This window comes from Micrasema longulum, unplaced genomic scaffold (assembly GCF_059751315.1).
Source record: "Micrasema longulum isolate JH-2025_06_02 unplaced genomic scaffold, ASM5975131v1 h1tg000089l, whole genome shotgun sequence".
Lineage (NCBI taxonomy): Eukaryota > Metazoa > Arthropoda > Insecta > Trichoptera > Brachycentridae > Micrasema > Micrasema longulum.
Genome location: NW_028277295.1, coordinates 1 through 21,499, shown reverse-complemented (window position 1 = coordinate 21,499; position 21,499 = coordinate 1). Strand labels below are relative to the sequence as shown.

At 34.4% G+C, this 21,499-nt stretch overlaps 1 protein-coding gene across 1 annotated transcript; it reads right to left on the bottom strand.

Moving 5' to 3' along the window:
• Positions 1–3,596: 3,596 nt before the first annotated feature.
• On the bottom strand, positions 3,597–21,234 carry LOC148284782 (uncharacterized; the record flags this gene model as incomplete). Its single annotated transcript, XM_088234898.1, has 7 exons — positions 3,597–4,476; positions 6,381–6,474; positions 7,608–7,734; positions 9,394–9,599; positions 12,581–12,704; positions 19,766–19,868; positions 21,119–21,234. Coding segments are annotated over 7 exons (897 nt in total), but the record flags the coding sequence as incomplete, so codon positions are not given.
• Between the last annotated feature and the right edge of the window lie 265 nt (positions 21,235–21,499).

Here is a 21,499-nt window from a genome sequence, read left to right as displayed (position 1 = left end):
GTTGTTTTATGTTAATATTAACAGCTCCCTAGGGGGTTTAATCCAGTCCTTGTTTACAAAAATTGCACAAACTCAAAACATTGTTGAAACACAAACTTCTTTGAATGACGTCACTAGTTCTTCTAATAAACCAATGATAGTGTTTTGATGAAAAGCCAATTCACCAATCAGCAAAACTTCTGAGATCATATGCGGAGTAATTTCAAAACTTAAAAACATATTTTTTCTTTTTTTTTGCTAGTAACATAGTTTGATAGTTTATTAACAAAATATTTTTTACATATAAAACCACTGAACTTTTTCTTTGTTGATAGCAAAGTAATATTTGTTAAATATGATATCCTGTTAGCGAAATTATAACGTTCCTATGTTAGTGCATTTGATATACAGCCTTTTGCAGTAACCACGACAGTATTTTTCATTTCTTCGAAATTAAATATTCAATTTTTGTATTCAAAGTGAAGATATATCAAAATCGTTGCTTTCGTGAGCTTCCAATTATGGCACTCTGATCTGTAAGTCAGTTTTGTGTGTGAGGTTCACTACCAGGTTGGAAATAGTGTTTGTGGGTATGGGTTCTTCAAGTTGGCATGTTTCTCAACGACCCGCAAGATCTTCGTCTCAACTGCTTCCAAAACCGCCTGTCTAGTTGCCTTTCTTGTAATACCTATGGGGACATAAACATTGCGATATTTTCAAGGAAATCATTTGAGAAATCATCAAATGAAATCAAAGCAGCACCTACAAATATTACAGACAAAACAATTGTATTTTGAGATTCACAGCAAATACAATTGACATATGATATATCGGTATTATTTTACGTGATTGAATACACAAAAATCTATTCGTAAAAATGAAAAATGTGCAGATTATCTGAAGCAAAATAAGGTTTGTTAAAGCGAGATTATTAAGCAATTTAACAGGTTAAAAAAAACAAAAAGAAAAACAGATTCAGTAATAAATTTAATTGAGTAATTTAAGAAAACACCAAGATGTGCTTTAGTTTTAAAAATTAAAATGCTTTAGAATTAGATGCTGCTTAAATAAAACAATACAAGTAATTCCTGAAAAAGTGACATTCATTTGTATTAAGTATATATCTGGGACTTATCCAGAAACCAATTTCCCCTGTCGCCTAACCTACTACTGTCATACGTGCTTTTCAGATATGTAAACAACAAAATAATCAAAACTTAAAATTCTGATTACTAAGCACGGATGTCAAATTGCTGAAATGTCGGGGAAATAGAAGATGTCAAAACAATTGTCACAATTTTTTGTTTTTATCTTTGTAAAAATAAAATAAAGTGTTCAGAGACCAGTGTTTGATTTTTTATGTTATACATTTAAATATGGAGTTCTACAAAATGAACACCAAATCAATCAATAAATAGAAGATGACTTTAATTTCTCATTTGCATAACTATAAAAGCAGCAGTACCCTAAGCTACGATCAGTAGCTTAGTGTAGAGAAATTTAGTTCAGACCAAAAAAAAAGTTTGAAAGGTCCTTTAGACTTTAAAAAATAATATTCAATTGCTATTAATAAGTTTTGAAATCGACCTCGGCAAATAAATGTTTGTCACAAGAGGCAAAATTGGCAGTTCACAACGGAGTCCTGGTCCCGTCCCTGATGTATGGGAGCAAAGTATGGACTTGGAAAAACAGGGATGAAGTGAATCGGGTTGTGGTCCTGTGGCTAGTGTCTCGGACTCACGGACCGAAGGTCCATGGTTCGAATCCCACTCTACCCCAACTTGATCCCATTTTCTAATAGTGAGTTATTTACAACTCGTTGAAAATGGCTCTCAAAATTAAATATTTGGGTAAATCATAAGAACGCAAATATTTCTTTTATAAAAAATATAAAAAGTAGGCTGTCGAAATGCGATCTCTCAGGCGAATGTGTGGTAAAACTATGTACGATAGATGCACCAATGCTGAGATCCGTACATTATGTAAGGCCGAGACAAGCATTATCGACAAAATCAAGAAAGGAGCTCTGCGCTGGTTTGGACATGTAGAACGAATGGACAGCGAAAGTACGGCTAAGAATATTTACAATGCGAATGTTGATGTATGCAGAAATAGAGGAAGACGGAGAAAGACATGGCATGACCAAATCCAACAAATACTTGAAGATGGACCTGTCAAAAGTCAGAATAATCGGCGCGCGGGCATGAGAAGATGTATGAATGTAGAGGAAGCGAGATCTGTGGCATTCTGTCCTCTCTCCCTACCCTTACGGGGAAACAGCGTGATGGTTTGTTGTTGTTGGATTTCGGAAAGAAAACATGTCACTTTTTCAGGCTTTTATGAACAGATATACTTTTATTTAACTTGAAGAGTGTCAATTATTATAAATGCAGTTTATCGCCAAGTGGTAAAATAATAAAAACGGAACAGAGAAGAGAAAAATACTTGGAAAGATAACATTGAGGCAACTTGCAGGCGGTTTGTAGAAGCAGAGAGGCGATGATGGAAATCTAAAAATTAAAAAGAAATAATTATTCAAAAACAAAATGCGTTAAGCATCCAAAAAAACGAAAAAAACAAACCTGTTTGATATTATCTCTCAAAAATATATGTTTGTCGTGTTTTAAATTAAATAAAAAACTTTATTTAAATAAATATATGTGTGTTCTTAGTATAAACTATGGAAATCTTTTTCCACCTTTTCGTTTAGTGGTCAGTGCATTGGCCTACCATTAGGGTCTCAGGTTTCATAGTCCCTGGACTAGATCCCTGAAGTGTAAGACTGATTATCTTGCCTTCGTGTAATAAAAAATATCAAGATATGGTGCCATTTATATATCAATACGGTACCTCACCCACCATCAGATGCGAAAGGGGATTTATGATTATAGTGGATTCCGCTTTTTGTGATCACTGTGGCACTTGTAATTTTTGATAAAAAAAACCGGTTGAGAACGTTGAGTATTAAATTAAATTTTTAAAAATGCCAATACAAACCATTATTTCCACATTTTCCAGGTTAAAGAAAAAACAATTTTTTTTCGAAAAATTCATCGAAGGTTGTTTGCATTTTGTTCAAGACGATCAACTGCTAAATGTAGTCATCGTTCATAGAAAGTTTTTAACAAAATGGTATTTTTTTATCAATTCCATAGAAATCACTTAATTTATATTACACGACTTTCAAGTGATAACGATAGGCAAAGTTTAATCATGCAATGTAATTAAATTGGTGAACCCCAAAGAATAACGCGCTCCTGTTGGCAATCTTGCCATTGTGAGCACAGTCTCATATCTGTAGCTCAATCACAAATAACTATCGAGGTGATGATAAGCAACGTGATAACAATATCTCACCATGGTTGTTTATCGTATACGCGATCACAATGGAACATCCGCGAACACCTAATATTGAATGTCAAAATATTTCCATTTTGCGACGTATAATCCTGCTGCGCAATCACATATTTGAATTTCACCGGCGTAAATATGGAAAATATTCTAAAACTGCTATTTTTATTTATTATTTATCATGCTATTTATTGCATTTAGCCAGCGGTTGGCAAGCCAAATGTCAAAAAAAGCAGTCGCCATAGTAATTGTAATTTAATTTTCCCTTTTTTGTATTTGATACTCCTTACTATTTTGCAAATGCAATATATTGTATATTTTTTTATAGTAAACGCCGACTTTTTGCCAATGAAGTGTACATATTTACGAGGAAAACAAAAAACAAATCGACGTGAGCATCGACTTAGAGATTACACACGAGTTGACTAATGACTAAAGCATGTTCATTATTGTTCATTGTGATCGCTCAAATGCTTAGCATGTTTTTAAGCACGTCGATAGTTATTTGTGTTTGAGCTACTGGCACTCTACGATTAGCCTCCTGACAATACAAAACCTTTCAATATGTCAATAAACTGTAGACAATTATTAAAGTGTTATTACTTTAAACTACTCTCGCACCTAAAGGTAAAGCAGATCACAATGTTAAAATATATTGGTTTTAGGACTGACTCATAAAGATAACATTATCAGCCATTTTAACGTACGGATTCCACTGTATTAAAAGATGACAGCATTCTTTGAAATGGGAATTTCGTTACTCAACCACTGTGTCCATTTTGTTTTGACCCACCAGGCTTGGGGTGCTAACGAAGGCAAGAATTGTAGATAATAATATTGATAAAGTAAAATAATATACATCTTAAAAAATAAATCCAATTCTAAACTGGAGTGTCTCTCCCTAAATAATTGTTTCTTGTGGCAAATGAGAAATGGTAAAGCGAGAACGGGCAGGGTGTGTGTGTGTGTTTGTAATTGGCGGTGGGTGGGGGCAGGGTAGTATATAAAGGGTGTGTTTTCTAAACAAAGCCATTGACAAAGCAGATCTTGTAGTAGCCGTGGCTGCTCACGTGCGGCTGCTGACGGCGCGGGGAGTACGGTCGGTCCGGACTGTCTGAAGACGCTCGCCTTCTCACGAGCCCCATACTGAAAAAGATAGGATAAAGATGGATGGAAATGGCATTATTTGGTGATACAGTATCTCTACAGGTATAAGGAAGATGATTGCTGACCGTGTAACAGACTTTCCAGGACATTCGCCACAAGACTGTTCCATGTTTGACATTGTGAACTAATGTGTGCACGGTAAGTTGTAAGTCGATAAGTGGTTATACACAAATATTTAATAACACATAGTAAAATGTTTGACCACAAAGTATAAGCTTTAAATATCAATATTATTGTATCTTTATTTTTTCATTTTTATATTTTAACCCTAGGATGGTAACATGGGCGACTCGTCACCCCAGGCAACCAATCACGCGCTCATATCTTGAATGTGATTTGTTGTCTCGTTCTAACATTTCACGTATTCTCTTGTTTTGCTGTGCATAATTAGTACCCATTGCGCGTGGGCAGCGGAAGCACGTGGTTTCAGAGATACAGGTATGTGTGGGGTGACGCGTCACCCTGTTACTATTTACGTTTGTATTTTTGTATGCATACTCAAATTAAGTGACTGTTTCTTTAGATCAAAAATGGTTTTGCTCAGTGACAAAGAGATTGAAATTTGCCTAATGAATATGAAGAGACTGTTCTTGAACTACATGCTGGAATTGAGTGACTTTGTTGAGCTGGTCTGACTGACTGAACTGAACTTGCTGGGCTAACTGACTGGCGTTGCGTCCTGTGGTCTCTTTATATACCACATTTCTTTGTAGTTAATTTCTTCACAGTAGGGACGATGTGAATGTACTGCAGAACGAGGCCCCCGATTTCATGTGCAATACTGTTAGATTTGCTGTATTTCTTCGGTTATCACATTATTTCAGGTGAAATGTTTTAGCACGCGTGTGTCATCGATTATGGACTATGAACCACACAAATATTGCTGAATATGATGATGAAGATTGTGCAATGCTGGAGACCGAAAAAACGTCAGATTGTGAAGATAACGTCTCGGGGATTTGGATGAAGAGGATGTCATTTCCGGCTCTAATGATGATGACGTGCCATTAGCTCGATTGCGAGGTAACGTTTGAAGAGGAAAAAATGGCTACTTCTGGGCATCCGTTGCACCATCATCAAGTAGAACACTTCAGTGCAATATGGTAAACCTTCAGAGAACTCCGCAAGCAACAATGGAAAATATTCAAGATGAGAAAGATGCATTTATGTTGTTTTTCTCTAAGTCTATTGATTTGATATTTTACTATAGTATATTATATATAGTATACAAATCAAAAAATTGAAAGACGTGCTCTTAAATACAAAGATCAACGTTTAACTTACAAAACAGACTTTATAGAAATCCAACTATTGATAAAATTATGCATAGTTACTCGACAGCCAGAGGCAGTTTTGTAGAGCGAATGGACAGTGAAAGAACGGCTAAAAGGATCTACGATGTGAATGTTAATGGATGCAGAAAACGAGGAAGACCGAGAAAGACATGGCACGATCAAGTCCATAAAATACTTAAAGATGGACATGTCAAAAGTAGGAATCGCCGTGCGTGCATGAGAAGATGTATGAATGTAGAGGAAGCGAAGTCTGTATGCAAAGACAGATTTGGTTTGTTTTGAAATTATACTGGGGTGACCGATCGATCACCCCCGCTTTCATTCACGTTTTAATAAAATGTGTTACTAAATAAAGAACAATCATGTAGAGAAATATGGTATTGACTGGTATGCGTTCGCTGACTAGCGAAAAGTGTTTTTTTTAAATTATGTTTTAGTTTTAAAACGTATTTGTTGATTTGTTAAGTGACGGTGGTCTAATCTCAACAGCTACATGTCTATTGATAATATTTCATATCAATTTGATAGGGAAAATTTCAAGAATTTATCTAGAAAGATTTGAACATATTCGAAATATTGCAAACTTACAGTCTAGCTGTGGGGCGCACCCTGCGGGCCCCCCTCCGGCCTCCCCGAGCCTCCTGGAGGGCCAGGCGCTCCATCGCTGTCACCTTCACCACTTCTGGAATGATAAATTGAAATAAATCAAAACATCGGTTCAGAAAGCAAAACTTGCTGTTTTCCGAAGTTTTTTTTTAATTTTATTTTTTTTATTAAACTTTTTGTATATAATGTTGATTGTCAATTGGCGGGCTTATTGTCAAATGGCAATTAAATTTGTTGCAACAGAGAGTGAAAATATTTTTATGGGAGTTTATCTCTTGGGAGTCATTAAGATTAAAAAATTATAACAGGGATGGAGACCTTAAATAAGGGTATATATGGAAGTCTCGGCATTTACAGGGCTTATGAGCTGTCACTGACTGGTTTAAATGGCTGGCCACTTTACTTCACAAAAGTCAACAGATGGAAGAGTTGAGGAAATGTGGATGTTCAAGTATAGGCAGAATGGTGAATGTTACGCAGTGTGTAAAGTGGCCACTTAAACCAGTCAGTGACAGGTCATAAGCCCTGTAAATGCCGAGACTTCCATATATACCCTTATTTAAGGTCTCCATCCCTGTTATAATTTTTTAATCTTAATGACTCCCAAGAGGATGAAATCCAGTCTTTTGTCTACAAACATTTGGACAAACTCAAATATTATCTAAATAAGTTTCTGACTCCCAAATTCCCTTCTCAAAAATGTTTTCCCTCTCTGCTGCAACAAATTAAAAAGTAAGCCAGTCTGCAAACATTTGGACATACTCATAACATTGTTAAAAGTTTTATTTTTTATAATTTGTTGCAAAACATATTCAATAGAAAATAAAAATAAAAAAGCTAAGGATATACAAAAAAAAAATAATTGTATTTTTACATAAATTACCTCAAATCGATACTATACTCAATGGGAAAAGGGAATAAAGAGGAAAGGCAGAGAGATTAAGGAAGAGAAAGGATATGTTTCTTCAGACGTGATTTGAACAGATAAACTGTAGTTACATCTTCGATAGTGGATAGGAGATAATTTTACTGTTTCTGGAAAAGTTCAAATTAATGTAGTTTACGTTGTATTCAAATTAAGGTGACAATATTATTCTCCTCTTCTTGTAAGCGAGTGTCTGGTTCATTGTGCCAACTGAACCTATGCTGAACCTTCGTTGGTCCAGCTCTGATTCTGACTGGGCGCAGTTGGGGAAAATGGTGGCTCACCTTGTTGAGCAGACACAGAACTGTGTGAAGTAATAGTGTGGGCGCGGCGGGGGGCGCGTGGGGATTGGCTGAGGGGCTGCAGAGCCATGGGGCGACGCACCCACCCGCAGCGGCCGCTCGCCTGATCCTGGAAATAGAAAATGTCAATTATTTTTCTTCACGATATACTGACTGGACCCGACTCTAGTCTCAAAATTAGCCACTAACACTTCAAAGGAAAGAATCGTCCCCAGAGAGAGAAATACAGTCGTCATGAGTTTCAGTTATTTTTCCCATTTTTTAGTAAATTATACGCCTTCTTTCAAAGTATCACCTTCATTTAATATTTATTACAATTATCCGGATTTCTGCATATCCAGATAACGTCTGACAATCTGGATATCAAGAGTTGTACTCAACATTAATGCTACCATTGAACTTTTACATCGATAGCCTTATCTTTCTGAAAACATCTATCGACAAGTAGGTAAAGCCGGCTTCGTCAAATCGAGATAGATGGAGAGGATGGAAAAGTAAGTATACTCTCGTGATATGAACCAATGAAGATGGTGTTTGTAATTGCCCCCCAGGAGTGCTATTCTGAATCTTCTGTACCCCCTAGAGAGTGGCTAATTTGTAGTTTTTTTTTAGCATGCGACTTTACTTTGCTTCATAATAAATAATTACAAATACGTGAAACCAAACATGATTTTCTAAATTTGTTGCAACAGAGAAGGAAAATGTTTTTGAGAAGGGGATAAAAAAGTCTAGGTATTTTACAGGGCTTATGACCTGTCATTGGCTGGTTTAAATGGCTGTTTTACACACTGTGTAACATTCACCATTCTGCCCATGTTTAAACATCCACATTTCCTCAACGCTTCCGTCTGTTGTCTTTTGTGAAGTAAAAAAGCGGAGACTCAAAGGTAAAATCATGTGGGTGAAATTCATCCGGCTGAACCTTGCAACAAATTTAGATCTAAATAACTCTCCCTAGGGTAGAAATTCAGCATGTCTGCAAACATTTGGGCACACTCAAAATATTAATGATGATTTTATTTTAAAACATTATTGTGGTCTTAAGAATTACTCAATGCACTTAGTTAGGGTGAATCGACCAACCTGTAATAGTTTTTTTTCCATTTTTTTAAAACAGTTTTATACATCATTTTATCAACAATATTTTGAGTTTGTCCAAATTTTTGCAGACAAGAACAGGATTCACAAACATCAACAGATGAAAGAATTGAAGGAATATAGATGTTCATGAATATAGGGAGGGTCCAATGTCTTGCAGGGTACCCGCTGGCACAGCGCGGGTTTAAACTGTGTAACTCGGTTATAAACTTAGACTATACCCTGTCTGCGTAAACTATAAGTGCGAAAGCACTACAATTAATGATATGAATCATAACACGTTTAAACATGTGAGTCGAGGTCCTGTAAATATAGGGAGAATGGTGAATGTTACACAGTGTGTAAAGTGGCCACTAAAACCGGCCATTGACAGGTCATAAGCCCTGTAGATGCCTCGACTTCTATATTACCTTTTCTTGAATGTTCGTCATCTCTGTTGTAATATGTTAACATAATTTTATGTTTAGTTATCAGTGTGGCTGTATATGAAGCAAAGTGTAGTCACTTGAAAAAAATCAAACACTCTGTAGAGTGAAGATTTAGAATACTGCCCCAAGGAGTATGAAATATCATAGTAAACATCACACCTGGAACCTCAGGCATTGCCAGCAAAAGCTCTAAAAGACTAACCTCCACTCGATTCCCTTCTAGTAAATTATAGATTTCTCACCCATAACTGATCCTGCTCGGCTAGAATGTCCCTTCCCTCGCGAAGTGCCAGGCGCATCTCCATGCGCGGGCTGAGGCGGCCGGGGGGCGCGCCCCCAGCAGCCTCCGCCCCGTCCCCAGCACCCGGCGGAGCCCCCTCGCTGGCTGTCGAGCCGCAAGTGCTGCCCCCGTCTTGGTCCGATACGGTTAGCGGCGAACCTCTTGATACTGAGAATAGAGAACGGTATTTAGCCATGGTGTTGAGTAACACAGGACGTAATCAAATATTTGTGGTAGTTTGTTACAAAAAAACTATTTTACGATCAAGAAACGATTTATAACAATTGGTTTTTAGTTAGGTAATTTCTTAAACTATGGGGTTGCAAATGGCACCAAATCTGGTGCTTTACAACATTACGTCGTTGCGACGGCAATTATCCCGCCAATGTACAATTATATCGCACCTTTAGGACGAAAACATAAACGACTTTAATGAACACTATCCATATTTACGCATTTAAAAAAATGCAACATTCGGGTGGGAATAGGACAAAACCTTACATTATGGGTGCTCAAGTGTCGTGGCGACCGTTATTTCGTATTTTGACAGTTCAAAATCAACCGCCAAAGTGGGAGCAGCGTTGCCAGACCCGATGAAGCGAAAAAAGGTAGATTCAGAAAAATAAATCGGGAGAGGGGGAAGTAGGGCAAAAATAAATTTGACAGTTGTTCGAAATTAAAGCGCCGTTTTGCCTAAGGCCTAAAATAGTTGAAAACGCTTGGTAAATGAACAATTGAAAACCAAAAGGACTGCAATAAGTGAATCAGCAAAATATAGTGATTTATGTCTTCTTTTTCTTACAAAAAATGTAAATTACAATATTTCATTTCAATACCCAAATATTTATTTAAGAAAAGGAATATTTGAGTTGGTTCTTATAAAAAATAATAATATAATACATAGATTAAAATTCAAAATATTATTTTACTGAATGAATGACACAATTTTATCAAAATATAAAGTATTTTTATTGTCAAACAAAGAAATAATTAACGTTTTAAAGTTCTTTCAGTGCAACTTAAAACTTAATAAAAACTGCTAACTGCTGAAGTACTGAACAAATTATTAAAACAATGATCAACTAAATTTAAATAGATATTAAACTGAAGATAAAACCATTTAAATTATTTTCAAAATGAAAAGTGATCCCTCTACATTTCACTTCATAAAATAGACATACATACATTTTTCAATAATGTCATGAAATTCTATGCCATGATTTATTTTACCATATTATATTTAACAATACTAGCCAATTCCATAATTAATATATAATTAATTGTATACTTATGTACGATAGATAAGCAGTTTTTTAAATAAGCAACTGATGGCAATCGAAGTGAGCAAACAAGCAATAAATTATTATAATATGAATTCGTTTTACTTGCATTGAAATTTTGTTCTGTGGAAAAAACAAAGAAATGTATAAAAATCGGTAGAATTTCAATCGAATTCGGTAGATCGGTAGATTGCTCCCAAAATCGGTAGATCTGGCTACGCTGGTTTAGGAGCAGCGAGCAGCGTTGCCAATGCTTATTTTACAAATTCCCGATTCCCCACAAATTCCCCACATAGTTATCTCAAGAAAGAAAAAAAACAGTTATGATAAAATATGTACAAAATAACATGAAATAAAAACTGGCTAGAATCGTGAGTGTAGCGAGGGTCCACCATCGGTAATTTTGACATTTATGCACATATAATATTACAGTATTTTTCAATTCAAACAAAATAGACTTAAGGTCTAAAATCATCCTTGATATTTCGAGGGGGCGTTTATGGGCTCTTAAGAAGAATTTTAACAAATATTGTTGATAACCTACGTTAGGATTATCTTGCGCTTTCTTATCAACAACTTTTAACAACCATTTATATTTTTTGGCACAAAACCGTTATTATTTTGAAAGATAATAAAACAAAACGCAAGCAGTCGTTTGCACTAGTAGGTACCTAATGTGCTCATTAGATTGTCATTGTTTTCATCTTCCGATAAAAAGGGGATCCCCAAATTACTATTTGAAGTTTATATTGTGTTGCTATTAAAAAATATTGATTTCATTCATAATAATATTACCATCAAACTATTGATGTGTTAGCTACAGATAAATTAATAAATGTTAAAATCCCCGCATAATACTAAACCCCACAAAATCCCCAATCGAGTTGAGATTCCCTGCAGTTTGAGGAATTCTCCACAAATTGGCAGCCCTGTTCAATGTTGCAATGTTGCCTGTTGCTATGTTGTAAAATTATAAAATAAAAATGTGTTTTTATATACTGAACGTAAACCCCTTTGATCACTATTTTATGAATCTTGACCACAGTAAACATTTTTTTTAAAACTGACACTTGGAGTTATATGGGTTTCTAAAACGGACAGTTAGATTGACGTTGTATTAATATGACAGTTGACTTCGGTTCCAAAAACGTACATAGATATTGTCAAATCATGTACTTTTATTTAAATAATACATATCTCCTATATTCGAAGTGCATAAAATAGAATCTCTAATATTGGTTTCTTGTGTATCCAAAACAGAAAATCACCTTTGCTGAAATATAATGAAAATGGTTATTGTCCTACTTTGATACTTAGGTTCTCATGAATTATTTATGAAAAATTATGTTTTTATTTGAATCTCAGTTTATTTTGATTTAAGAAAAAACTTTTTGATAAAGGTTTTTTTTTCACATCGCTTCATAATTTATTGAATAAATGTCTAATTAAAAGTAAAATCAGTGTTTTTAAAAAATATTGTAAAAATGAAAAATTAATTGTAGTTTATCCATGCAAGAAATAAAAACGTATGAAAGGATGAACAAAATATTTTTAGCTACGGGTGTCCCAAGCCTAGGTCATTATCCGCGCTACGTAAAATAGATTGATTAACGCCGGGTTAAAATGTTCGAGATTAAGGCAACATTTTTAATGATAACCATTGATACTTGGGTAGGAAAAAGATATTGTAAAAAAATCGATTTGTGTATAATAATTGATTAAATCTCCATAATATAATATTTGTTTCGGTCCAAAGAGCAATTTTTACTTGAGGCATATGAAAATAAGCGGGAGTTGTAAATATAAGTATATCATATTACGATTAATACATACAATTACTTTTCTAAATATATAAATACATGAACTTACGCAGAGGCGATACGAGTTCGGGCGGCCCGTTTGTGGGAGTGCGTTCCGGGTCCTCTGTCTCCTGCCCGGGGCCCTCTCTGGGGCGCCCTCCGCCGTCAGCAGCACCGCCACCCGCGCTGCTTTCCTGCCGCCAAACACCAGACACCACACCACACCCGGCATCCGCTCCGTTACTACACCTCTAGTCTAGTGTGGCCACACCACACCCTGCGTCTACTCCGTTACTACACCTCTAGTCTAGTGGAGCCACACCGCACCTGGCATCCGCTCCGTTACTACACCTCTAGTCTAGTGGGGCCACACCACACTTGGGGTTCTCTCTGTTATAACTTCTCTAGTCTAGTGGGGCCACACCTTACCAGGCATACGCTCCGTTACTTCACTTCTAGTCTAGTGGGGCCACACCACACTTGGCGTTCTCTCTGTTATAACTTTTCTAGTCTGGTGGGGCCACACCACACCCGCTATCCACTCCATTACTACAGCTCTAGTCTAATAAGGCCACACCTTACCCTGCATCCACTCCGTTATTACAAATTTAGTCTAGTGGGGCCACCCCCACACTTGGCGTTCTCTCCGTTATAACTTCTCCAGTCTACTGGAGTCACACCACGCCTTGCATCCATTCCGTTACAATTTATCTAGTCTTCATTAGCGGGGCTTCATTTCATCAGTCACACAACACCTGGCATTTGCTGTTACTGCATCTTTACTCTGATGAGGCCACACCACACTTAATCCATAAGTACACCATTATTTATCTTATTTATCATAGTGCACAATTTAGGGTTTCACTTTACCATTCACACCACCTCCAACATGCACATTTTATAACTGGATATAAAATACATTTAAGTACATATATTAAATATACATTTACATTGCCCAGTTATTCAATCATATGTAACATCAAAAGCAATATAAATTAACAACTGTTAACATTCATATAATCACAAATTAATTTTAGAATATGGTATGTATATGTATGAAATAGGGTGGCATTCATTAAAAGGTCTCAGTGCAACAACCTTATCAACACAATAGTTTGAAGAACTGAATTACGAATGGTCAATTTGATTTAAAAATATGGTATTGATAAAAAAATATCTTAAATCGGTTTTATAAGTTCAAATCAATTTCGTAAAAAAAATGAAATGTTTTGTTGATACGTACCCTATGTTCGTATTCTAATAAGAAATTAAAATGTACCATCAACTGTATCTACAAATGAAAATGAAGTAATCGTGTGTTAGAAATACCACATTTTAAAACGAGGCTCGCACAGAGACATGCATATTTTATAGCCCTAAAATTTTTTAATTCTTTTTTTACTGATAATATTTCGTTGATTCCAAACTTTCAAAATTTTCCTTCTTTTAAGAAACATGCACTATCCTGGATTCAAACTAAAGATATGTACTCTTTTTTTCTATGATTTATTTTGTTGCCCTTTAATAATAAGGAATATTTTTGTGTTTTTTTAAAAATATTTTTCATTTCCTTTTTTAATTACTATAAAAAATACCATATTATCTTTTACATAATATTTTATTTTTTCTTTCTTATGTTACTCAAAAATATTATAACTGTCCATTGTTTATTATAGGAGCAAAAATTCATTAACATTTTCTTGTATACCCACGAACAGGCCATGCCTTTGTGGGATTTTTTGTTTACTATTAATATGTATTTCATTGCTATGTAATTATGCTTTATTTTTTGAATACTCTGTTTTTATCGTAAAAAAATAATTGAATTAATTAAAATTTATTGTAAAAAAACAAAAAGTTTAAAGAAAAAAAAGTCTTGTATGAAAAATAAAATATGATAACAATATTTTTTCCTAACAAGTTCAATTACAGGTTACCCATGAAATACTTTGAATTTTAGTACTTATATACACATTTTCGAAGACAAACCTTCGCGAGTACCCTTTATCAGACCCGGTATTTCCTACCAGAGCATTATGCTCTGTTTTTTAGCCCATGACCTAGCTCATAACGAGAAATAACTCACTTTGAGAAAATATTTATAAAGTTGTGGTAAAGCGGGGTTCGAATCTCGGACTTTTTATCTGTATGTCCACGAAACTAGCCACGGGACCACAACCCGGTTTATTGTACGCAAACAATTATATCTCTCCATAATCTATTTACTATGCACTGGGTATCTAGATTATGCCTCTTTGGGGTTTCCCTGCGTTGTCTTAAGTACTTTCATCTTCATTTAGTTTTTCTATTTAGTTTTTCTACTTATTTTTTCTTTTTTTTTATTTTCTCTCGATCTATCCTCGCCTCTATTGTATACACCATGATCGGTCTGACACACGTTTTGTATATCCGTATTATGTTTCCAATAATCATGTTGTGTTTATTGTACTATACGACATTTCTTAGGCATCCAGATGTTTACTAACTGAGATGGATATGTTCTCATCATCACTATGGCTGCAGCATCTGCGTAGCATGTGATGTTAATGACCTTATCTCCCTTAGTAGATTCACTACTTTTTTTTATTCTTAAAAGCGTTTTTTATATATTTATTCTGCTTGTGTAAGAAAAGGTTTTTGGCGTATTTATTGTTGTGCTATATTTAGTTATAAAGGTGCTAAACTTGCTTTGTTTCTTTGTTGTTCTCAATATGTGTTATTTTTTTTAATGTTAATATTATTTATGTCCCGAATTGAGTTGTTGTAACTCCTGGGAATGTGATTCAGCATATTATACTTGTAAAATACTTTGTGTTACATGATTTATAAATGAAAAAAAAAAAAAAAAAAAAATTATATGATATTATGAGGTGGACTTATCCCCAGTCTAGCTATTCAAACAAAAATACTCATCCAGGATTCCACAATACAAAATGAGAATCGAGAAACTTTTTATCTGTTCTTAACTCTTGTGTGGCTGTGATGTCACACTAGTCGACATAGGACATAAAACTTAATGTATCTCTCTCAGTTTTTAAAATGATGAATTCGTATTTTTTGTAATCTTCAAATGGACATTTTCACACCCGATTTGGAAAGTAAAATTTGTATTTCTATGCTAAATGTTAGTACAATAAATATTTATCCTTGCTACGCAAAGAATGAATGTCTGCTAATTCAGCAACACATCTATACATATACCTTATACAAGAGAGAGCACGAAGATAGAAGTCGTAACAAGGAAGACAGAGACGCTGTTCTGCGGCGGGTGTTGTCTAAAACAGATTCAGTCTTCAGTCGGTTGATGACAGTGATGGGGGACGCACGCGCGTAACATGAGCGGCGTATTTGTGATTTTTAATTTAATTTGCTATAACAGGGCTAAATTAAATGTTTATTTGCATAAATTATGGAAAAGAATTATTAAACAGTATGTTTCCAAATATAATTTTTTTCGAATGTCTGAACTTTGGAATATTCCGTCTTTTACTAGTGGTGACACGATGTTACACCGCGCGCAAAGGGATTATTTACCACAGTCTTTAAAGAGTTTATAAAATATTTCTATATCAAAATGACCATTTTTAATACAAAGATATATTTTTTGTGATGAATTATTCAGACGTTATAAGGCAATAAAATGTGTGTATATAATTTCAGTAAAAATCTAAATTATCTTTCTCTCACATTGATAGATGTTCCCTAAAATATTATTAAATGTTCTGAAATGATCGTTTAATTCTATCATATGAAAAAAAACTAAATTATTATTTCTATTTCTGATAAGAAAAACATACTTAGTATAAAATAACAACAGAATTTTCCAAATTAAGTGATAAAACAAGAAAAATGCATATCATCTTAATTTTTGTTATATTTATGATTAATTTGTCTTTTATTATTAATATTTAAGGCATTGAATTTGTGGTCAAATATTTTAGTAAATTAACAAATTACAGCAGGGATGGAGAATACCTTAAATAAGGGAATATGGAAGTCTAGGCATTTACGGGGCTTATGACCTGTCATTGTATTCTATATTCTCCATCCCTGTTGGAATTTGTAATTCTTAATGACTCCCGAGGGGATGAAATCCGGTCTTTTGTCTATGAACTTTTGGACAAACTCAAATATTGTAATTTCAGTAAATGTTATTAAATATTTGTATATAACCACTTACCGACTTTTCTTTGTCTACCGGTTTCGAGACGTACACGTCTCTTCGTCAGGACACCAATTAAACCAACATGCAAACCAGCATGCAAAATCCACTATTCACCTTCACCATAGTTGTTGCCCAAAAATATAAAACCAACATTACATGCACTTTAATAAGCACATGCACTGATTAGGACAAACATGCACTGATTAAATTATAAAAATATTCTAATTTAATCAGTGCATGTTTGTTCTAATCAGTGCATGCGCTTATTAAAATGCATGTCGTGTTGGTTTTATATTTTTGAGCAACAACTTTGATGAAGGTGTATAGTGGGTTTTGCAAGTTGGTTTGCATGTTGATTTAATTGGTTGCTTGAAGAGACGGGTACGTCTTGAAACCGGTAGACATAGAAAAGTCGGTAAGTGGTTATGTACAAATATTTGATAACATTTAGTTATTTGTCTTTTACTTTAATTCTTTACTAAGTGGCTTCTGAACCTTATTTTTTCCAAATAATTTATACCAAAACATATTTCAAAACTAATCTTAAATATTCTAAATATTTTTGAGTATATTAATTGATTAAAGGTAATAACAAATAATGTCTACTCTGTTTGAGGTTATGTTAGGTAATTTCTAAGGAAAGGATTGGTTAGGCTATGTTAGGTTTGGTTGTTGTGTTATTAAATCACTGAAATTAGACCCACTGTTTAAACCAGGTTAAATGGATTTTGGTAATGTAATCGGGGCAAACCTAATTTGTTAAGTCTGTGTGTAGATCAAAATAAGTTCGGAACATTAGATAAAAGGGCGCATGTTTGTAAACACTTAAAAAATAGCACATTTCTTTAAAAACAATCATCATGTCAGTAACAATGTATTAAAACACAAATTCATACAAGCAAACCAAATTAAAACTGTTTTACCTGCATTAACAGATAAAAAAAAATAACCACGTTCCAAAAACACTTTAATTCATTCACACAGACTTAAAACATGAGTGCTGTGACAAATAATGGATTTTTAGGATAATAAAATGTACACTTAGTGCATTTTTTGGACTTAGGCTGACTTTGGACTGAAAGCTGAGGCAGTTGTTTATTTCTCAGTCCAAACATGTAATGTTCATGCAATATGCAACATCTACAATACCCTAAAACCATTTGTCTGTCATTGATATTATGTTGTACATTCTACATAATACGTACATTATGTTTCATCAAAATCTGTCCACTAAAACAAAAAGCTTCCTTTAAATATGAAAAACTACAAATCAGGATCGTCTTTTAAAGCAGTTTATTTTACAGGATATGTGAAAAGCTTCTAGTGATATGTTTATCGATGGAATTTATGTTAGTTTGAATTTATTCTTTTTTCTATTTGAGAAAAAGTATGTGCCAGCCAGAAATATTTAAGCATTCAGCAAGAAGATGCGCGGTCTGACTTTTCTTCAAAGAAACGTATTTCTCTGTTTTCTTCCTGGATATCAATAAATATCCACCATTGTCGTGTCCCTTTCGTTCCAAACCATCAAAAAGCCCTTAAAATGGCCTATTTATTTGCAGTCTTCGGACGTACAGAAAACAAATATGATGACTATTTTCTTTAATCTGAATTTACACAGAAATTTTCTTTCTGATAATCTTTATTTTAAAAAAAATCAACATTGGATCAGTTTTGGGGTGCAAAAAAGGGAAACCTTGATATTGTAAATTTTAGCTAGGTATAATCAGTCCAATGTACAGTTGTTTTTTTCGAAGAGTATTGGGGGAGACGTCTGCGTAAAGGTGACAGAAAAACTATATACAAATACCAATTTATCAAACCGCACTCCGCTGCAAAACCTCTTAATATCCATATATTATTACTCAAGAAATGATTGATTGCGTCTGTCCTCTCTCTGTACGGGCCCACTGTGCATCCACCTCCCCACCCTACCACCTCACCCGACCTACGAGCAATTAAATTACAAAAGACGCCACACTTCCAGTCACAGGCGATAGCCGACTGTTGCTTGCTAGTTAGTATTATTATCGTTTCCTGTTTGCACCCAGTGCTGTATGGCGCACGCTAGTTACGTAGGACAAAGATGACCAAGAAACACTGTAGCCTGATCAAATAACCTGAAATCTCAAGCCTGGTCATGTCAAAAGCGGACACAACCGAAGGGTATGTATGATAAGATATATGAATATGGAAGAAGCTATGTATGTATGTCAGGATAGACATGATGCAGTCTATCTTTGCCAGCCCTACGGAGAAATGGCAGGATGGTAGTAGTAGAAACTTTGACATCTATTCTCAAAACTTAAAAGTTTCTTGTTTTGGGCCCTTGTGATGTGCCAAAAGGCATCATTAGAGGAAAATATGTATGTGCTTCAGACGTTGTGTTGCACAGGCGACATTTTATTTGATTACCTATTTATTTTTATATGGCATTTCTGTCATTAACATCACATGTGTTAAAATAGTGTTTATCAAACATACACATATGTAAAAACGATTTTTTTATTAAAAATTAAGTATTTGTAAACAAATTTTTGTAGTATTAATTAGTATAAGTATTTTGTATTCTATTAATAGGTGTATTATATTGAGTTCGAGAATTTTTGACGATAAAATAAAATCGGTGTTCTATTTAACTTAAGCGGTGCGTAGAATGAAATTAACTTCGATAAATCAAAGGTAGCAAACATCGATACAAACAAAGTAATAAGATCGGTTACTGTTCTTTTTTCGTCTTTTTAAGTTTATTTTAGAAAGTTAATTACGTTGTCAACATTTATTTTATCTTTAGGGATACCTATCTTAAAATTAATATATCCAAGAAATTCAGTTTAAATTATCTCAAGAGACTACTAATAAGTTATTTGTAAGGGTGTCTTTAATGGTTAATTATAATCTAATTGACCCGTAATCAGAATTTGAGAAGCATTTAACCGAATAACATATGATTCTCAGACAGTCATACGGTTGAATGTGGAATAGATTCTGGCCGTGCACTAAATCTTTTCTCAAATAGATTGTATCAAAGCAGTGACTTATTAGATTCAAGTTGTGTCATGTGGTGTTTGTTTTGAAACTCAATCATACCTGTTTATCTGTTGGACTCGGTGTGACTTCAGACTCGGCTCCCACACTGCTTGTAGAAGAGCTGTCTGATCCTTCTTCTTCCAAAAGTGGTTCTAGTCTACGTCTAGAAGAAGAAAATAACTTACAGAATTGAAGCTAGAGCAGTTACTGCTCAAACGAAACATCTTCTTAGAACATCTGAAATGAAAACGTTGTGACCTATCGTAGATAGAACGATCAAAGATACGATATGCAGATAGAAGAGATTCGTAGAACCTGCAATATAGAGAATATTAGGAGATAGAGTAGGCAGAGAAGACGATTGTGGAGAGACCACGTTGAGAGGATAGATCCTGCGGGGATTCCTAAAATTGTAATGTACAAGACCCCAGAGGGACGTTGACGACCAAGACTAATATCCTATCTAAAGCAAGATCTATAGAAAGAAGAAGAAGAGAAATGGTTTGCTTATTTGAATACTTTTTTATTTAATTTTATTTAATTTCTATTTTATATATTTTATGAAGGCAACACAACAAATATATTAAAACAACAGTTAGAGAGAATAATGCTTGGGTATAAAATGTTATTTAAGTTGTATTCCAGAGCCTAAATTTTTTACTAGTTGTGGGGTCAAAGTCCAGTGATCGATGACACAAACACGTGTCAAATGATTTTGCCTGAAATATAGAGCAACGACCAAAGAAGCGACTCAGCACTCTATATTGGATACAATACATCATATTCTGCAAGAGCAACGGTATTGCACATAAGGTATCCATCCACATAAGAGCAACGCCTTGAGTCTTATTATTTAAGAATTATTAAAAAATATTTGTTGCTGTTCTTCTTTCCTTATTTATTTATTCTTATTTAACTATTCATTTGTTTCTGTCTTTATTCACATGATGCAAATTTTATTGATGTTCATTTAATTTTACTAGAACTAGTAATTTTACTAATACTGAAATACTCTTTTTGGAATTTGCGTCCTTAATATTTTTATATTCTGCGTGCATTTTATATAAAATTAATGTATTTAAATAAATCAAATAACCCATGGCGATATTTTTTATAATTTAATATTTGTGTATTAGAGATTAAAAAATAAAATAAACCCAATCATTAAATCTTGTGAAAATTGTGAATAAAAATACAGATGTTTGTAGATTCCACCCCAGGGGTTATCAAGATTGAAATTTACTGCAACAGAGGAGGAAAACATTTAAAAAAAAGGAATATCCAAGTCATCACTTCACACCATGTAACATTCACCATTTAGCCTATGTTTGAACTTCCACATTTCCCAAAATACACAAAAATCAACAGATGGAAGAGTATAAAATAAATCTTTTTTTAAAAATAATGGGTTACCTCGGTAAAAGTGGTCTTAGTGAAGGTCCCGCTATAGGTGGAGTCATCAGAAGTTCATCCATCATTAGCTCGGTGTCGTCGTCTCCTGGACACGATGATGATGACTTTGTCGGTGACTGAAAGAATGACCAATCATATTATAATGAAACTTTAATTCCACAGGGGCCAATCATCTGCCTCAAAGTTTTTTGTTATTGTTGATAATTTAAATTTATAAAAAATACACCACTGGGCAAATGCAATTTTGTGTTTTGTGACTGAATTTAACACTTTGTATCCCGGAGCCGTGTACACACGTGATTATATAACCACACGTTGTGTCTCGGTCCCGTGTTTTCACGTGATTTACCAGCTGTTCAAAAAAGTGCTATAAATTGTCAT